Raw genomic sequence first — 18,447 nt, forward strand, 5'->3', positions numbered from 1 at the left:
ATCTCTTACTATAACATTCAAGACATAGATTTATGCTGAAATTTTTAAAAACTATGTATACACTTATTGACCACAGAATAACTGTCACACAATCAGTAAGAAATAAGTCAGGGATATGAAAGTAAACAAAGTTATTATTCTAGAAATCTTTAAGGTTTTCTCGGGAGTTCAATGTTACTTTTCTTTTCGTAGCTTCATATTTTTCCAATGGTTTCTTAAATGGCTAGCTATGGGAGATAACAGATAAAACTTTTAAAGTTCATATGTTTACTAGATTCTTGGGCTAAATATACTGATTTGGTTTGATATTTCCCATTTCCTTACACTACACTTTCTCTAGCAAATAGGAAACATGCCAAACTGAGACTGAAATTCGGAATGACACGTTTCCTTCTAGAGTCTTGTTGTTGTTTTTTAACAAATTAAATACTTCAAGTACAGAGAATAAGGTAACTACTGATGTACTAACTATCCGGATTTACTGAAAATGGGCATTGTGCTTTACTTCTTTTAAATTAAAACGTATTAAGAGGGAAGAAAAACCTGCAAGTGAAAACAATTAAAATTCACTCAAGTCAACATTGCTAAGATTAGATGCAGTAACTAAACAGGTTTAGACACTGGTCTGAGTATTTTGTTTCTCAATGATGACCTCAGATTCATATGGAGACAAAAAGCCATGTCACTCAAGTACCAGGGACAAACATGTCATAAATCATCAAAACACTGCTGATTGTTTCAAAAATAGCTGATGCACAGATTTGGTGTGTGGCTTTTAGGATGCAGAAATTACACTAAAGATAGCAAGACAAAGTGAATTTTCTATGGCAAGTTTTGTGTTTTGTTTGAGAATGGTGTTGGCAATTTGAAGAAAAACCTTTGTAGGTAGCTACAAAGATAAACACAATACTGGATGGTATGACATAAACGTATTACATATCCAGGACCTAGGATTGTACCACTGTCCAGTTTATAAAAAGATGATAATTCTAAGTACACACTCCTTGGGAGGTGACATGCAAATCAGACTTCAAGAGCCTTCCATGTGTATGTGTGTAAAATTAATTAGGAAAACATAATGAAACACTGTTTTATTACAATTCTCAGTAGAGACCAATCTTTTAATTTGTGTGTTTAATACTTTTTCCTGGAAAATGTTTCCTGTTTGTATTCTACAAATAGTCAAGACGGTACATGTAGTAGAACTGTAGAATTACATAGATTTGGGTATGCCATGGGTGAAACAACATCCTTTGAAACCCAACATTCAACTAACATCTAAAGTAAATAGTTTCCCTACTACAGAAGCTGATTATTATCAGTGTCAGGAAGGGGTACCCCTCTAATTATGTCAAGCATTCTTACCCTGGAGACCTGAGCACAGCGACACAAGGTAACAACATCCAGAAAAGAAAATATCCTAAAAAGAGATAGAGACCACTTTATTATAAGATAAAGTAGAGCAATTTACAAAAATAATACTGCCCATCCAATTTAATAATGGACCGTATGTGCAAAGCTTATAAATTCTCTAAAATAAAGAATATTACAAATGACATTTAGGGTTAGGGGAAAAAATCCTCAACTACAATACTATATACTATACCAAAAAGAAACCTGTGCCTCAAATCTTATAGTACATTTGAATCAAAGACCTTTTGTCACCCAGTTGGCAGTGGTTGAACATTGATCTATGAACCAGGAGGTCACGGTTTGATTCCTGCTCAGGGCACATGCCCTGGTTGCGGGTTTGATCCCCATGGGGGGTGTGCAGGAGGCCACTGATCAATGATTCTCTCTCATCATTGATATTTCTATTTCCCTCTCCCTTCCTCTCTGAAATCAATAAAAATATATTTTTAAAAAACACCTTTTGTCTCTGTTCACAAAAGGGGAAACAATAATCTCTCTCTTATCTTTCCCTCACTCCCCTCTTCTACCAACTCACACACACATAGTTTATACTATTACATGATAATTATGTCCCAACACTTCCAACAATTGAAAAAAATAATGAAAAATATTGTAGATTCTTTAAAGTAATAATAATCCTCATTCTGAAACTGCTTTCATAGCTAACTTGTTTCATAGCTAAAAGGGCATGTGTGGGCTCAAGCAGCCTTATCCTTCATGTCACTTTTACAGTTATCAATATCATCTTCAGAGGAAATCTCTGAGGAGCAAGTCACTTTACAGTAACTCTTGGAAAATACACAAGACTCTTTGTCTTATAAACACTGACATTCATTTATCAAGAGGCCCTCCTAAATAAATGCATATGGCTCTGCTCTGAAAGGGAGTACAGTCAATTCTGCTAACTGATTTCACATTATGCAAACAGTGGATTCCAGCTTGCTACCACATTAATAATAAACTTTGTTTTAAAAGGGAAGGAAGAGAATCAGTAAGTTAAAGTTAAGAAGAAACAAGAACACTTGCTTAATTCACTGGTAACTTGGCTGTGGCCTTGCATTTACAAGGAAATAGTAGGGTCCTAAGAACACAATTGTTGCTGTAACCAGTTTTGCTCAGTGGATAGAGCGTCAGCCTGTGGACTCAAGGGTCCCAGGTTCGATTCTGGTCAAGGGCATGTACCTTGGTTGCGGGCACATCCCCAGTGGGGGGTGTGCAGGAGGCAGCTGATCCATGTAACTCTCTAACTTTCTAACTCTCTAACGCTCTTCCTTCCTCTCTGTAAAAAAATCAATAAAATATATTAAAAAAAAAAAAAGAACACAATTGTCCTCCGTGTAAGTTAATATATGCTGGAATCAATGATGTATGATGTAACTTAAAATCTAACCAAACCAAATGCTGTACAATATTTATTAAACTGTATTTTTTTAAATCCTCACGCAAAGATATTTTTTTAAATCCTCACCCAAAGATATTTTTTTCATTGATTTTTAGAGAAAGTGGAAGGAAGAGAGGGAGGGAGAGAGAGACACATTGATTGGTTGCCTCCCACATGCACCCAACTAGGTCTGGGTGCCCCTTGACCAGGATTCGAACCTGAGGCCCTTCGGTGTGAGGGGCTGACACTCTAACCGCTGAGTAACACCAGCTAGGGCTTCAACTGTATTTTAACAGAACCCCTATATAGTCTCAATATCTCTCCCCACAAGATATTTATCAATAACAAAGAAAAATAATTTCACAGTGGAGAAACAGAAAAACACTATCTTAACTAAGTGATCAAAGTTAGTATCACCAGTAATAAGCATATTAACGTATGTGCTTATGCACAACACCATTTTTGTAATATACCTGTCAAAGTGTATAACCTAATCATAAGGAAACACCAGACAAAGCCAAATTGAGGGAGTCTATAAAGTAACAGTTCAAAAGTATCAAGATTATGAAAACAATAGAAAGAGTAAGGAACTGCCCCAGATTAAAGAAAACTAAGCAGACACGACAATTGAATGGAATGTCTAATCCTGGAATGGATCCTGGGCAAGAATAAAAGATATTATTGGGACAACTGAGGAATTTGAATAGGTCTGTAGATTAGTTAAGAGTGCTATATCAAGAACCAAGATGGCGGCATAGGTTAACGCCGGAGTTTGCTGCCTTGAACAACTACTTCAAAAGTGAAACTAAGAAACGGAACGGACAACACCCAGAACCACAGGAACGCTGGCTGAGTGGAAGTCCTACAACTAGGAGGAAAGAGAAACGCATACGGACACTCAGAGGAGGCACAGTGCTGAAGTCAAATTCTGAGGTGCGGAGTGCGCGGAGCGGGCTGGCGGCGGAGGGCGCGGTTGGCGTTTTCAATCGGGAGGGAGTCGCAGACTGAGCTCCAGATACGGGCGAGTCTTTAGGGACCCAGACTCAAATGGGAGAAGCGGGACTGTCTGGCTTCGGTCAGAGCGAGTGCAGCTTTCTCTCCGAGCTTTGCAGCGGATGCTGGGACTCAGAGAGGCAGAGCCCCTGGGGACAGGACTGAGAGCCGCCATAACTGCTTTCTCCGGCCCACCCTGTTGATCCTGTGCGACCCGCCCAGCCCAAGCCCTGCACAGAGGCATTTGCCGGATAGCCTCAGGCAAAGGCTAGATTAGCACCTCCCTAGAGGACAGAAGTTCTCTCACTGCAGACACAGCTGATTCTCATAGCCACTTGGCCTGGAGGTCAAACCCTCCCTGGTATTAGCTACAACAATCAAGGTTTAACTATAAGACTGCACACAAAGACCACTAGGGGGTGCACCAAGGAAGCATAACAAAATGGGGAGACAAAGAAACAGGACAAAATTGTCAATGGAAGATATAGAGTTCAGAACCACACTTTTAAGGTCTCTCAAGAACTGTTTAGAAGCCGCCGATAAACTTAATGAGATCTACAAGAAAACTAATGAGACCCTCGATCTTATATTGGGGAACCAACTAGAAATTAAGCATACACGGACTGAAATAACGAATATTATACAGACTCCCGACAGCAGACCAGAGGAGCGCAAGAATCAAGTCAATGATTTGAAATGCGAGGAAGCAAAAAACACCCAACCGGAAAAGCAAAATGAAAAAAGAATCCAAAAATGCGAGGATAGTGTAAGGAGCCTCTGGGACAGCTTCAAGCGTACCAACATCAGAATTATAGGGGTGCCAGAAGATGAGAGAGAGCAAGATATTGAAAACCTATTTGAAGAAATAATGACAGAAAACTTCCCCCACCTGGTGAAAGAAATAGACTTACAAGTCCAGGAAGCACAGAGAACCCCAAACAAAAGGAATCCAAAGAGGACCACACCAAGACACATCATAATTAAAATGCCAAGAGCAAAAGACAAAGAGAGAATCTTAAAAACAGCAAGAGAAAGAAACTCAGTTACCTACAAGGGAATACCCATACAACTGTCAGCTGATTTCTCAACAGAAACTTTGCAGGCCAGAAGGGAGTGGCAAGAAATATTCAAAGTGATGAATACCAAGAACCTACAACCAAGATTACTTTATCCAGCAAAGCTATCATTCAGAATTGAAGGTCAGATAAAGAGCTTCACAGATAAGGAAAAGCTAAAGGAGTTCATCACCACCAAATCAGGATTATATGAAATGCTGAAAGGTATCCTTTAAGAAGAGGAAGAAAAAGGTAAAGATACAAATTATGAACAACAAATATGCATCTATCAACAAGTGAATCTAAGAATCAAGTGAATAAATAATCTGATGAACAGAATGAACTGGTGATTGTAATAGAATCAGGGACATAGAAAGAGAATGGACTGACCATTCTTGTGGGGGAAAGGGGTGTGGGAGATGCGGGAAGAGACTGGACAAAAATCGTGCACCTATGGATGAGGACAGTGGGTGGGGAGTGAGGGCGGAGGGTGGGGTGGGAACTGGGAGGAGGGGAGTTATGGGGGGGGGGGGAAGAGGAACAAATGTAATAATCTGAACAATAAAGATTTAATTAAAAAAAAAAAAGAGTGCTATATCAATGTTAATTTCCTAATTTTGATAACTGTATTGTTTATATAAAATTTCAGTTCTTAGGGAAGGGTATTCTCAAAACTATTTTTGTAGCTTTTTGTAACTATTTCAAAATGAAGAGTTCAAATAAGAATAGCTAAAAGATACAAAAAAGCTTAATAAAAAGTAAGCTTTCCTTCTATTCCTATCTTCCAGTTATCCAGTTTTCCTTCCCAGGGCATCTGTGGTTTCTGGTCATGCTCTGTATTCTTTAAACAAAATTTAAACTTTAGGAAATATCACATTCAATAAATTACAAATACCCAAATTGAATTTATTAACATTTATATTGATCAATTATCTGCTTGATGTAATGTCAAAGATATCAAAAAAGCCTCTTTTCTATTTGTCTTAATGCTTTAAACAAAATAGATGTTTTATATGCTTAAATGCATTCATAAGTAGTATGTTTTATGGTGTCTAGTCATTTCCTTCCTTCTCAGGATATCAATTTCACTCTGTCTCCAATTTAGGAAGGGACTTGTTCCCATCAGGAAGTACAGAATCGACTATTTGGAACTCAAGCTCATTTCCTCACAGAAATCATTGGTAGTTAGGTTTCCTGTTTAGGTTAGGAAGCAGTCAAGTTAAACTATAATGCCAGATCATGAGGGGTCTTGTAGGCCATAGTAAGAAATTTGGGTTTCATGGCAAAAACAGAAAAACATAAGCCATATATGGTGTGGCCAGTTAACAAGGAGTCAAGTAATTTCCCTAAATCTTAGTGAGTCTTAAGGTAAACTACAATAATACAATGTAACACTGAGCATTCAAAGAAATGTCATATAAAAAAAACCTAAAGAATGCCTTAGTATACTCAGCTTACAACAGCAGTTAAGAACATAACCTACCTAAAAATATATAGCTAAAATTTTGCTGAAATTTGAGGGATACTCAAGACATTACTTAATATATTCAGAATTGTATATTCTCCAATGGCCCTGGGCAGTCAAGGGTGTATTGCTATTATCTTAAGCTTTAGTCAACCAGCATGTACATAAGCAATGCTTCCAGGGAAAAACTCATTCCAAGTTCAATTCCGTTATTTTTTCTTAGTATCTCCAATGTGTAAGGTACTACATAAATATTTATAGGATACTAGAGGTCCAGGGTCCCTCGGCCTGGCCTGTGGGGATTGGGCCGAAACCGGCTCTCTGATATCCCTTGAGGGGTCCCGGATTGCGAGAGGGCGGGTCTCGGGTGACACACCCCGGAATTGAGCTCCCTCCTCTCTGGTTCTAGGTGTGTCACCTGAGAACCGCTGCTGCCAAGTCACCATAGCTCCGCAGCTCCTGCACTGAGTGTCTGCCCCCCTGGTGGTCAGTTTGCTTCATAGCTACTGGTTGGAGCGTCTGTCCCCTGGTGGTCATTGCACATCATAGCTACCGGTCAGATGGTCGGACGGTCGCTTAGGTTTTTATATATATAGATAGTCCCTGTTTACAGAGATCTTACAATATAGTGGAGGACTTAAGACATATAAATCCTGAAGCAGGGATGGGCTGGTTATGGGCTGGCTAGACTTGGTAGCAAGCTAAGAACAAGAAGTGATACCTCTAAGCACAAATAACAACTTCTTACAATTGCAAGTGAGAATACACCTTTCCTTCTCAGTCATGGTATTTCACATAAGTGAACAAAGAATGGTGTGATTAATGCCTAAATAATGGACACTGAAATTAACTTCCCTAATGCCTGTTTCTTCCTAGGTGATTCCTAAGTCAGGTATGTAAATTAGGAGCTGTGTGTTTTATGTTATGGGTGACCCCAAATGTACTTTCTAAACATTAAAAGTAAGAAAGGTAAAGTTATAAGTGCAATATAGGAAAAGAAAGTCTCAAATAGCTTTTGCCTTTCTATCAATAAAATAAACGGTTGTAACTCTTCTATACAGCACCTCAGTATATGTAATATTTCGTTGCAAACATAAGTATGGGGAAGGGATGGATTAAAATCACTCTTCAAAAAAAATCAGTACTATACTAAAATAAAATATGCTATCTCTTACATTATCTACAAGAATAGGGCAAAGGGAAAACGAGTAAACAAAATCATATATAGGTTCAAATTGGGTAGGAGAAAGTTTTCTAGATTAAACATTCAAAAATATTTATATCTAGAAAAGATAAGATTATTTAACAAAAAAATCAATAAATTTATAAATTCAGATAATCCAGATATTAATAATATAGGAAAAGTATAAATTTTTTAAATAGACAAATATGATACACACACACACACAAACATAAAATTAGCATTCAGACTTACCGTAATAGGAGTTCTTTGGGAAGCTTTTTATTGATTACAGCTTCATCACTATTTGAGAACATCTGCAAAAATAAAATACTGTGTCAAGTGTTATACTTAACATTTTATTATGCTCAACAGTTTAGAGGTAATCCTCTTAGGAGAGAGGTGAATAATAAGTACAGTGGGTATTATAAGCCATAGTCATATTTTCAGATATTCTTTAGGCTGAAAACATCTTTGATACTTAATTTGTTCCCCGTCTTTAGAAATCTTAAACTAATAGCAGTCAGTTTCATGTATTAATGTACTGAATCTTCACATTACCCCTAATCTTCATTTTACATATAAGAAAACTGAATCACAAAAGGTTTACTGCTTAAAACCACATCACTACAGAATAACCATTTAAAAATGCCATTAAAGCCAAAACCGGTTTGGCTCAGTGGATGGAGCGTCGGCCTGCGGACTGAAGGGTCCCGGGTTCGATTCCGGTCAAGGGCATGTGCCTGGGTTGCGGGCATATCCCCAGTGGGAGATGTGCAGGAGGCAGCTGATCGATGTTTCTCTCTCATCGATGTTTCTGGCTCTCTGTCTCTCTCCCTTCCTCTCTGTAAAAAATCAATAAAAAAAATATATTAAAATAAATAAATAAATAAAAAAAATAAAAAAAAAATAAAAATAAAAATGCCATTAAGGCCCTAGCCGGTTTGGCTCGGTGGATAGAGCATAGGCCTACGGACTGAAGAGTCCCGGGTTTGATTCTGGTCAAGGGCACATACCCGGGTTGCGGTCTCGATCCCCAGTGGGGGCAAGCAGGAGGCAGCCGATCAATGATGTCTCTCTCTCTCTCTCACCCCTCTCCCTTCCTCTCTGAAATCAATAAAAATGTATTTTTTTAAAAAAGCCAATTAGGAGCATTTGAGATCTTGTTCTCTGGTATATGTCACCAGTTTGACTAAAATAAACTCTTAAAAAAATTAAAATGCCATTAAGGTGCCCAGCCAGGGTGGCTCAGTGGTTGAGTGGCACCCTATGAACCAGGAGATCACTGTTTGATTCCTGGTCAGATCATATGCCCGGGTTGTGGGCTCGATTCCCAGGGTGGGTGCGCAGGAGGCAGCCGATGGATGATTCTCTGTCATCATTGATGTTTTTCTCCCCCACCCCCTCTCTGAAATCAATTTAAAAACAAAGAAGAAATAATTGAAAATTTGAAGGGGTAGGGCAGTAGTGAATATACTTTCCCCTCTATCTCCGACATCCAAACAGTATCCACAATTGAGCACAGAGCCTGATACATGTTAGGAACTCATTAAATCTAATGAATGAACTGTTAGGTGGATGGTGGGATTAGGTTATGAAGGAAATTTGAAACAATCATTTTGAGAAGAGACACCTAAAGAAATTAAACTCTGGACTACGAAGAGGATAAGCTAAGAATATACTGAAATTATAGTTCAAGTAAAATATGATGCAGATCTCTGTAAGGTTCCAGGGACAGTGGAAATGAAAAAAAAAAAAAAGAGGAGAAAAGAAGGATTTTAATTTTGTCAGATATAAGTATGGCTACACCTGCTTTTCTGTGGATGCTATTTGCTTGGAGAATCCTTTTGAACCTATGTTTATGGTTGCAGCTTAGATGTGTGTCCTAAAGGCAGCATATGGTTAGCTTTTGTTTTTTGATCTAATCTGTTACTTTGTGCCTTTTTATTGGTGAATTCAGTCCATTAATATTTAGGGTAATTACTGATGTATGAGGATTTCCTATAGCCATTTTATCTTTTGTTTTCTGGTAGCTCTGTGCCTACATTGGTTCTTTTTCCTTTGTGTTTCCGATTGTTGTTTTATTTGGCAGTATTCTATACTTTTTTCATCTGTTTCCGCTTTTTTTAAGTTATGTGTCTCAGTTTTTTTGTGTGTGTATGTGTGTTTACCATTAAGTTTATGAAAAAGTAAGTGTCATATATACAGCAGTCCTTTTTCTTTTGAATGCATTTGGGCTCCATTCTCCTTTGCAAATTCAGTCCTTTATCCATCCCCTTTTATGTTTCTGTTGTCACAAATTATCCCTGTTTATGCTGTAAGTTTGTTGATGATCTTACTTGTGGTTTTGTGACATTTTGTTCTTTGTTTCAGGTACAATAACCCCCTTGAGTATTTCCTGCAATGGAAGGCTTCTGGTGATAAATTCCCTCATCTTCGGTATGTCTGGAAAAGTCTTCACTTCTTCAAATCTAAAGGATAACTTTGCTGGATATATTATTCAAGGCCAGTAATTTCTCTTTCAGTAGTTTGAGTATTTGGTTCTACTCTCTTCTAACTAGCAGAGTTTCTGCTGAGGAGTCCAATAACTAATAGATTTTCCTTTATAGACTTTTCTTCTTTTCCCTGGCTAAGGACTTGGTAACAAGTTGGTTTAACTACTAAGCTTCAGTGCAGCGAACACTACCTATATATATAAAAGCCTAAGCAACTGTCCAACTGTTTGACCGGTAGCAATGACCACCAGATGCTCAGACTGGTAGCTATGACACACACTGACCACCAGGGGGGCAGGCGCTCAACACAGGAGCTGCAGAGCTGCGGTGACTTGGCAGCTGCGGTTCTCGGGTGACGCACCCGGAACCAGAGAAGAGAGAGCCTGATTCCAGGGTGCGTCACCCGAGAACTGCCCTCCTATAATCCAGGACCCCTTGGGGGGATGTTGGAGAGCCGTTTTCGGCCCGATCCCCACAGGCCAGGCCGAGGGACCCCACTGGTGCAAGAATCCGTGCACTGGGCCTCTGGTCTTATAATAAAAGTAATGTTATTGCCCTGGCTGTGTGGATCCACTGGTTGGAGCATTGTCCAGTATACCAAAAGGTTTCAGGTTTCATGCCCGGTTGGGGTGGGTACGGGAGGCAATCAATCGATGTTTCTCTCTCTCTCTCTTCCCCCCACTTCCTCGCTCTCTAAAAATATATCCACCAATGAGGATTAAAAATAAAAGTAATGCTATTGCCTGACAATTACATGTTTTAGAAAATTATCTGAAATTAAAGAATAATCTGCTTTCCTATAGAAGAGAGTGCGGAATCTCCCAGGGAAGGCAGGGGAGGGTGGGTGGGCAGAAAGTAATCAACCAAGGACCTTGTATGCATATATGCATGGCCCATGGACACAGACAATGGAGCAGTGAGGGCCTGGGGCAGGCAAGAGGGGGTTAATGGGGGGGGAAAGGGGACACATGTAATTACTTTCAACAATAATTATTAAAAAAAAAAAAAAGGAATTATCTGCTTCCCAACAATATCTACCCATCAGTGGAAGGTATTTTTTTTAAAAAATCATCTCTCTCCTCTTCTACAACTCTAATTATAAAAAGGAACAAAATTCACATACAGTTGCTGATTGTTTTCCTTGCTTCAGTCTATACCAGTGGTCGGCGAACCGCGGCTCGCGAGCCACATGCGGCTCTTTGGCCCCTTGAGTGTGGCTCTTCCACAAAATACCACGTGCGGGTGCGCACATACAGTGTGATTAAAACTTCGTGGCCCATGCGCAGAAGTCGGTTTTCGGCCTGGGCGAAACAAGTATACAAGACAAGTGTGGATGGGAGAGTTGGAAGGGGTCGACCTCAGCAAACGTACCTCAATCAGATTGAGGACGTTTTTAGCAAAGGCCAGCTTAGGAGGACCCTAATTAAGTGAATAACAATGTACCTACCTATATAGTTTAAGTTTAAAAAATTTGGCTCTCAAAAGAAATTTCAATCGTTGTACTGTTGATATTTGGCTCTGTTGACTAATGAGTTTGCCGACCACTGGTCTAAACAAAATGAATGCTGTTGTCTCTGTGGGAACATGAAGGCATGTGAAGGGAAAAAGGAATACACAGTATCCTGAGAGGATCTGGAAACACCAGGTGGATAGGACATCTGTCCAGATTTATATTTCCCTTATCATCCTACTGCACATATGGACCCTACTCCAATTTTGCAAAAAAGGCTAAGATCAGTGGTTCACAACTGTGGTCATCTGACCTGCAGCATCAGCATCAAAAGGGGGCCTTGTTAGAAAAGCAAATTCTTGGGCCGTACTCCAGACCTATAGAATCAGCATCTGGGGTTGGGGAGGAGGTGAAGGTAAAGAGGGGCAATTTGTATTTAACAAGCCCTCAAGGTGATACTGATGCTTCCTTAAAGTTTGAGAAACTGACCAGATCAAGTGGATTGAGGATCTCAGAATCCAAGAAAGTACAGTTCTCCCAGATAATCAGAATTATTTTACTATTTAAGTGACACAGCAATGGACTTTAGAAAATAATTCTAGAGGCAGATATACAATAATTTTAGATGTTTTCTAGGAAAACCAATTGGCTTCTGCTAGTTGATGGTAGTGTTTGTAAAATAAATGTTTCACAGAAGCAATCGAATACATGTTTTAGATATTTTAATATTTCAGCTGAATCCAAACTCTAGGTTTCTCATGCAAAATACAAAGGATGTCAAAATTATAATGAATTACAACAAATTTGTGAAGGGTTTAAGCTATAACTGTTGTAGAGGAAATGACTGTTCAAACATTTGACCTTCTTAGGTAATCTGGTTTTATATTAACACGGGGTTATACCATTATGTATTTTTATAATCTATCCACAAACAATTACAAGGATGTAGTCAGAGAGGAAAACATGAGAGCAACTAAACTGTTCTCTCGCTATATGTTTCAAGATAGGACACCAAACTCTTAAAAAAGCAAAGAGACATGGCTACAGCCCTTCTTCTAGGATAGGACATTCTTAAATTTAAAAAATCACTTAAATAAGTGACTTGGTTTGTCAAACATTAGCACTTATTGTTGCTTTGCATAACACTGTAATTGTTTTTCTATAATTACAGAGCTGAAAAATAGAACTTTAAATTATAAATTATAATTACATCATCTAATAGAGTTCCTGAATGGTAAGAAGCATTTTTTGTTGATTTAACCTTTTGATCAGTTTTTTTGAGATTTATTATTTTAATCAGTCTGAAATAAAAAATATGAAATGCGCCCTAACCGCTTTGGCTCAGTGGATAGAGCGTCGGTCTGCGGACTGAAAGGTCCCAGGTTCGATTCCGGTCAAGGGCATGTACCTTGGTTGTGGGCACATCCCCAGTAGAGGGTGTGCAGGAGGCAGCTGATCGATGTTTCTAACTCTCTATCCCTCTCCCTTCCTCTCTGTAAAAAAATCAATAAAATATATTTTTAAAAAATATGAAATGCTTCACAAATTTGCATGTCATCCTTGTTCAGGGGCCATGCTAATCTGTATCGTTCCAATTTTAGTACATGTGCTGCCATAGGAGCACTCCGATCAGTTTTTAAATCTTACTTTGGCACATTTTGGGGATTAGTTTACTAACATGATGAATTTAAGTGCTTATTAGCACACAAACAAGACCCAGGAAACCAGTTCAAGAAGTTTTAAATCCAGGATCTGGGAGAGAAATGACAGGTTGAACAAAGGAAAATAAATAAATAAATACTTGCTCAACAGTGACCCCTGCTGATAATTTAATTAGGAGTTTAGTTACCAACTCCAAAAGATATTAAAAGATCTGATCTATTTTATTCAAGCTTTCTAAGAAATACAAAATTTAATGAGTATTTTGGCAGGGAATACTAGTTATCCCCCAATATCCATTTTCCTCTTTTAGAGTAACAGAATTCCCAATTTTTGGCTAGCACAGGGCAGTGTGAAAAAAGACTTTATTTCCTTTGCAGTTAGATAAGGCCAGGTTACTAAGTTCTGGCCAACAGAACGTAAGAAAAAGTGATGTCTGCAATTTCTGGAGTGTCCTTAGAAAGAGAAGGCATGCCCCTTCTTTACTCCTTCTTCAGTTATACTGCTTGGAATGTGGTTAGGATGACTGAACTTGGTCTTCTATCATAACGTTGAAGGCCAAGTTGTAAAAATAAGCAGAAAACTAGAAAAAGCCTGATGATGATGACTGTAGAGACACCATGACTCTGGGCTTTATATGAAGTCAAAATAAACTATTATATTTAAGTCACTTTTAATTTGAATCTGATACACATGCAGCTAAATTTATGAATATACTTTTAGATTTTACAAAGATATATTTTGTTTTTGCAAGATGAAATAGTTCTGAAGATCGGTTGCCCAACAGAGTGTATTGTACACTTAAAATGATGAAGATGGCCCTGGCAGGATTGGCACAGCAGTTGGAATGTCTGCCCGAGGACTGAAGGGTCGCAGGTTCAGTTGTGGGTTCCCCCCCAACCTGTGCGGGAAGCAACCAGTCAATGTGAGAAAGACACATTGATGTTTCTCTCCCTTCTCCCCCGTTCCCTTTCCCTCTCTCTCTATAAAACAAATAAACAAAAACAAACAAAAACAATGGAAAAAATCCTCTGGTGAGGATTAACAAAAAATAGATGATGGCAAATTTTATGCTATATGTATTTTTTCACAATTAAAAATTTTAAGGTATTTTTTTCATTTTAACAATTCTGGAAGCATCTTAAAATTAAAATCTAAAGTTTTTGTGGTTTATAAAATAATGGTACATTTAGTAATTCACAGCAACTTTTAATTATATATAGTAAATTATAACCAATAGGAGAAAAACAGAAATAAAGTAGAACTTAAGGACCACTTGCTTCTCCTCAAACAGGCTCTGTGCTTTTGCTCACGTTATTTTCTCTGAAGTACCTGTAACCAAACTTGCCTAATCTGTCAACAGAAATAGAGTAATGTCCACTGGACATGCTCTCTATGCCATGAAGTCTTTCCCAATCTTCCTAACCGGGTGTGCTTGGTTCCTTCTCCTATGAAACTCCAACTCACCCCAAAGCTCAGAATACCAGTTACCAACTAAATGTTACATTAAATTTAGTAAATAAGACGCAAATGACACCAGCACAGTAACAGATTGAATGTCTTTACACATACTTAAATTATATGAAGAGATGTAAGTTTGGAGACTCAGCTTTTGCCCCATTTATTTAAAAGGACATGAACTACATTAAATTTGTTTTATAAAAGTTATAATAATTGCTAAGTTTCACCATCATGGAATTTCACCTGCATATAGCACTTTTAAACAGCGTTGTTATGGTATAATTCACATATAACAACATTTATTGGCTTTAAATGTACACTTCAGTAATTTGTGTGCAACCATCATAATTCACTTTGATGAGTTTCCACCACCCACAAAATATCCCTCATACCCCTCTGCAATCAATCCCTGTGCTGATCTCTAACCTCAAGCAACCACTAATATGGTTTCTGTCTCCGTAGATTTTCCTTTTCTGGACATTTAAAAAAATGGAAACAGAAAATGTTATCTTTCATCTGGCTTCCTTTATACTGCATAATGTTTTGTTTTTTATTGTTGACAGCATTACAGATATCCTCCATTCATCCTCTCTTTGCCCCTCTCCACCCAGCCCTACCCCACCCCAGGTCTTCCCACACTACTGTGTCCATGTGTAATGTATTTATGTTCTTTGGTTAATCTCTTCCCATTCCCTCCACCTCTCTCTCCCCTCTGAGATCCGTCCATCTGAACTTATTTCACTGAGCCCAGCCAGCGTGGTTCAGTGGTTGAGTGTCGATCTATGAACCATGAGGTCACGGTTCGATTCCTGGTCAGGGCACAGGCCCAGGTTGTAATCTCAATCCCCAGTGTGTAGCGTGTAAGCAGCAGCAACAGCCAATCAATGATTCTCTCTCAATCCCTTCCTCTCTAAAATCAAGAAATATATTTCAAATAAATAAGTAAATAATAAAAAGCTTGACTCATGATCTAAATTTCATGGATTTGAATAAAATTTAAGACACACAGCCCTAACTTGTTTGGCTCAGTGAATAGAGCGTCGGCCTGTGGACTAAAGGGTCCCTGGTTCGATTCCAGTCAAGGGCACATGCTCAGGTTGCGGCTCGGTCCCCAATGGGGAGTGTGCAGGAGGCAGCGATCAATGATTCTCTCTCATCACTGATGTTTCTCTCTCTCTCTCTCTCCCTCTCTCTTCCTCTCTGAAATCAGTAAAAATATATTGTTTTAAAAAATTTAAGACATACACAGGTAACCCAATATAAGTCAAATCTTTCAGTGGGAGGAAAATTTTAGGAATAGATTAAGGATAAATTTTTATAAAGAAATCCAAAGTTGAAACTGCAGAAGATTTTTTTTTTAAATATATTTTATTGACTTTTTACAGAGAGGAAGGGAGAGAGATAGAGAGTTAGAAACATCGATGAGAGAGAAACATCGATTAGCTGCCTCTTGCACATCTCCTACTGGGGATGTGCCCGCAACCCAGGTACGTGCCCTTGACTGGAATCGAACCTGGGACCTTTCAGTCCGCAGGCCATCACTCTATCCACTGAGCCAAACCGGTTTCAGCATGCAGAAGATTTTTTTAAAAACTATTTTTATTTATACTTTTTCTAAGTAATTTTTACTGATTATGCCATTTCCTAGCTAAGCCAACACCAAATGTTTTTCTGATTGGCTGGTTTTCTTGCCAGGGTCTAAAAGGAAAAACATTTTGCATGGCTAAATAAACATTTAAAAAGAAAGTCTGTAATTCCTCCACCCAACATCTTGTCCCTAACAGAAACATAACTGCTTTTTTAAAAAGAAACTACTACCAGTGTGTTATCATCTTATGACTAAACTAGTGGCCCGGTGCACAATACGTGCACATTGAAAGGAAATTAATTAGAAGAAAGATTCGTGCGGTAATTACATTACTGCAAAATATTACATGTCAAAATAGTATATATAATATAGTGTTACAAGATTACAATACAAAGTATTTTAATATCGCTATTCACCCTTTCTCTATAATAGTGCACCAGTGAGAGCTTTATATGTATCAATGTTTATTTTTAAATTGCCAGTGCGCGTCATATGTACCAGCCTGCTAGTCGGTCAGTCGGATGGTCAGTCACGTAGCCTTTTATATATATAGAAGATTTATCTTAAGAAAGAAATCCCTAGATAAAAACCAAGGAAGGGGTACATTTAGAAAACAAACACAGTACTTACTAGGTCAAACTTTCTGCTTTGGACATCTTCTAAAATCTACCCCAGTATTCCAAGCTTTCTTTTATCCTGACTTCTGTTTACTTAATCAAAATCTATATCCACTACCAATTCCTTGCTCTCAGTCTAAAATAAGTATACACTTTTATTCTATTCTCTGTCACCTACTAAATTTTAACTATACTCAGCAATATTCCAGTGCTCTGAGGACTCCATGAATTTGAAGAACCACTGGATATGACTGCTCATTCCTAGAAATTGTGAATGAAAAAAGGTGCCTATGTAATAAATATGACAAATGCAGTGACTGAAGTAACCTCACAGAGTGATCTGATCATAAATTCCAAACTGTGCAGGTCATGGTGGGTAGCCACACCCTAGGCTTATAATTTCTTTAGTAAAGATCTGTCTTTGCTCTAAGCAAGCCCTACCCATTGTTCTTGTGCATCTAGGTTATAACTGTGAAATGCCAGAGTAATCCTTTTTTCAGATCTCTCTGAGGTGTAACCACCCTCAAGGGAACACATGATCTTATTGCCTATGTACCAACCCTATTCACTATAAACCTTTTTATCTTGTACCAGCAATGTAAATGTGTATCTCTTCATTTTACTTTTCATCTAATCATAGATTCCTTACTTCCCTCCTCTGATTCAAAATGTATTTTAAAAACCACAAAACTGCCCTAACCGGTTTGGCTCAGTGGATAGAGCGTTGGCCTGTGGACTGAAGGGTCCCAGGTTTGATTCAGGTCAAGGGCATGTACCTTGGTTGCGGGCACATCCCCAGTAGGAGGTGTGCAGGAGGCAGCTGATCGATGTTTCTCTCTCATTGATGTTTCTAACTCTCTGCCCCTCTCCCTTCCTCTCTGTAAAAAATCAATAAAATATATATATATATTTTAAAAACCCACAAAACTGCCATTCTCTGGAGCATTTTGAGATCTTGCTTACAGGCATGTCCTCAGTTTGGCTGAAATAAACTCTTTAATGTTCTATAGGTTTGGAATTTCTTTCGTTGACAAAATCTTCCATGCCCTACTGAAAACTTCTATTTAAGTTTGAAGTGAAAGGAAAGAACTGACAATTCAAAGTAGCAATATATGTCCTTCTCTCCTCTTCCACTTTCCCCAGTCCCACCTCATCTAAATACATACAAAAGAACTAAGAGATAAATACTGCAAGTCATTAGGAGATTTGATGCAGTAGCAGGTATTTAACTGAATTTCATATTCCAAAATGCCACAGGGATTGGTAAATCAAGAGAAAGCAGGGTTTGATTTCCTCATGTACAAATTCTAGTCAATGTGCCAGAAACTGAAAATTGGCAGAATCGGTGGAATTTTCCAAGACATATGTCAGATAGTAATTCACTCACAAACACACATTTTAAATCATCTTACTGCTATAGAAACATTTCCAAAGCAATAGGATTTTAATGTAGCCATGTTACTTATTTGTAGAAAAAGCATTCCCCTGTTTTAGATAAGAAACAAATAAAGTACAAAGTGCCCTAGATATACTAACTGCATTCCAGAAATTATATTTTAGATTTAAAAGGAACCAAAAAACACAATGTATTAAACTGGAACAAGGATTTATTTTTTTTATATTTTTAGGACAGATTTTTTAAAGTGGAAGGGAAGAAATACCTTAGTAAGAAAGTCATTTAGGAAAAGTG

General features: G+C 38.2%; 1 protein-coding gene and 1 pseudogene across 3 annotated transcripts in view; both read right to left on the minus strand.

Moving 5' to 3' along the window:
- Positions 1-18,447, minus strand: part of FBXL20 (F-box and leucine rich repeat protein 20) — a 63,371-nt gene that overhangs the window by 29,096 nt on the left and 15,828 nt on the right. For all 3 annotated transcript variants that reach the window (XM_059670854.1, XM_059670855.1, XM_059670852.1), the window contains 2 exons: positions 7,743-7,804; positions 1,366-1,420 (listed from right to left, as the gene is read on the minus strand). In XM_059670854.1, coding sequence (XP_059526837.1) covers positions 1,366-1,420; positions 7,743-7,804 — 117 coding nt within the window. Of the gene's footprint in view, positions 1-1,365; positions 1,421-7,742; positions 7,805-18,447 lie in introns of those variants that run through there.
- On the minus strand, positions 12,956-13,056 carry LOC132219399 (U6 spliceosomal RNA; annotated as a pseudogene).

This window comes from Myotis daubentonii, chromosome 16 (genome assembly GCF_963259705.1).
Source record: "Myotis daubentonii chromosome 16, mMyoDau2.1, whole genome shotgun sequence".
NCBI lineage: Eukaryota > Metazoa > Chordata > Mammalia > Chiroptera > Vespertilionidae > Myotis > Myotis daubentonii.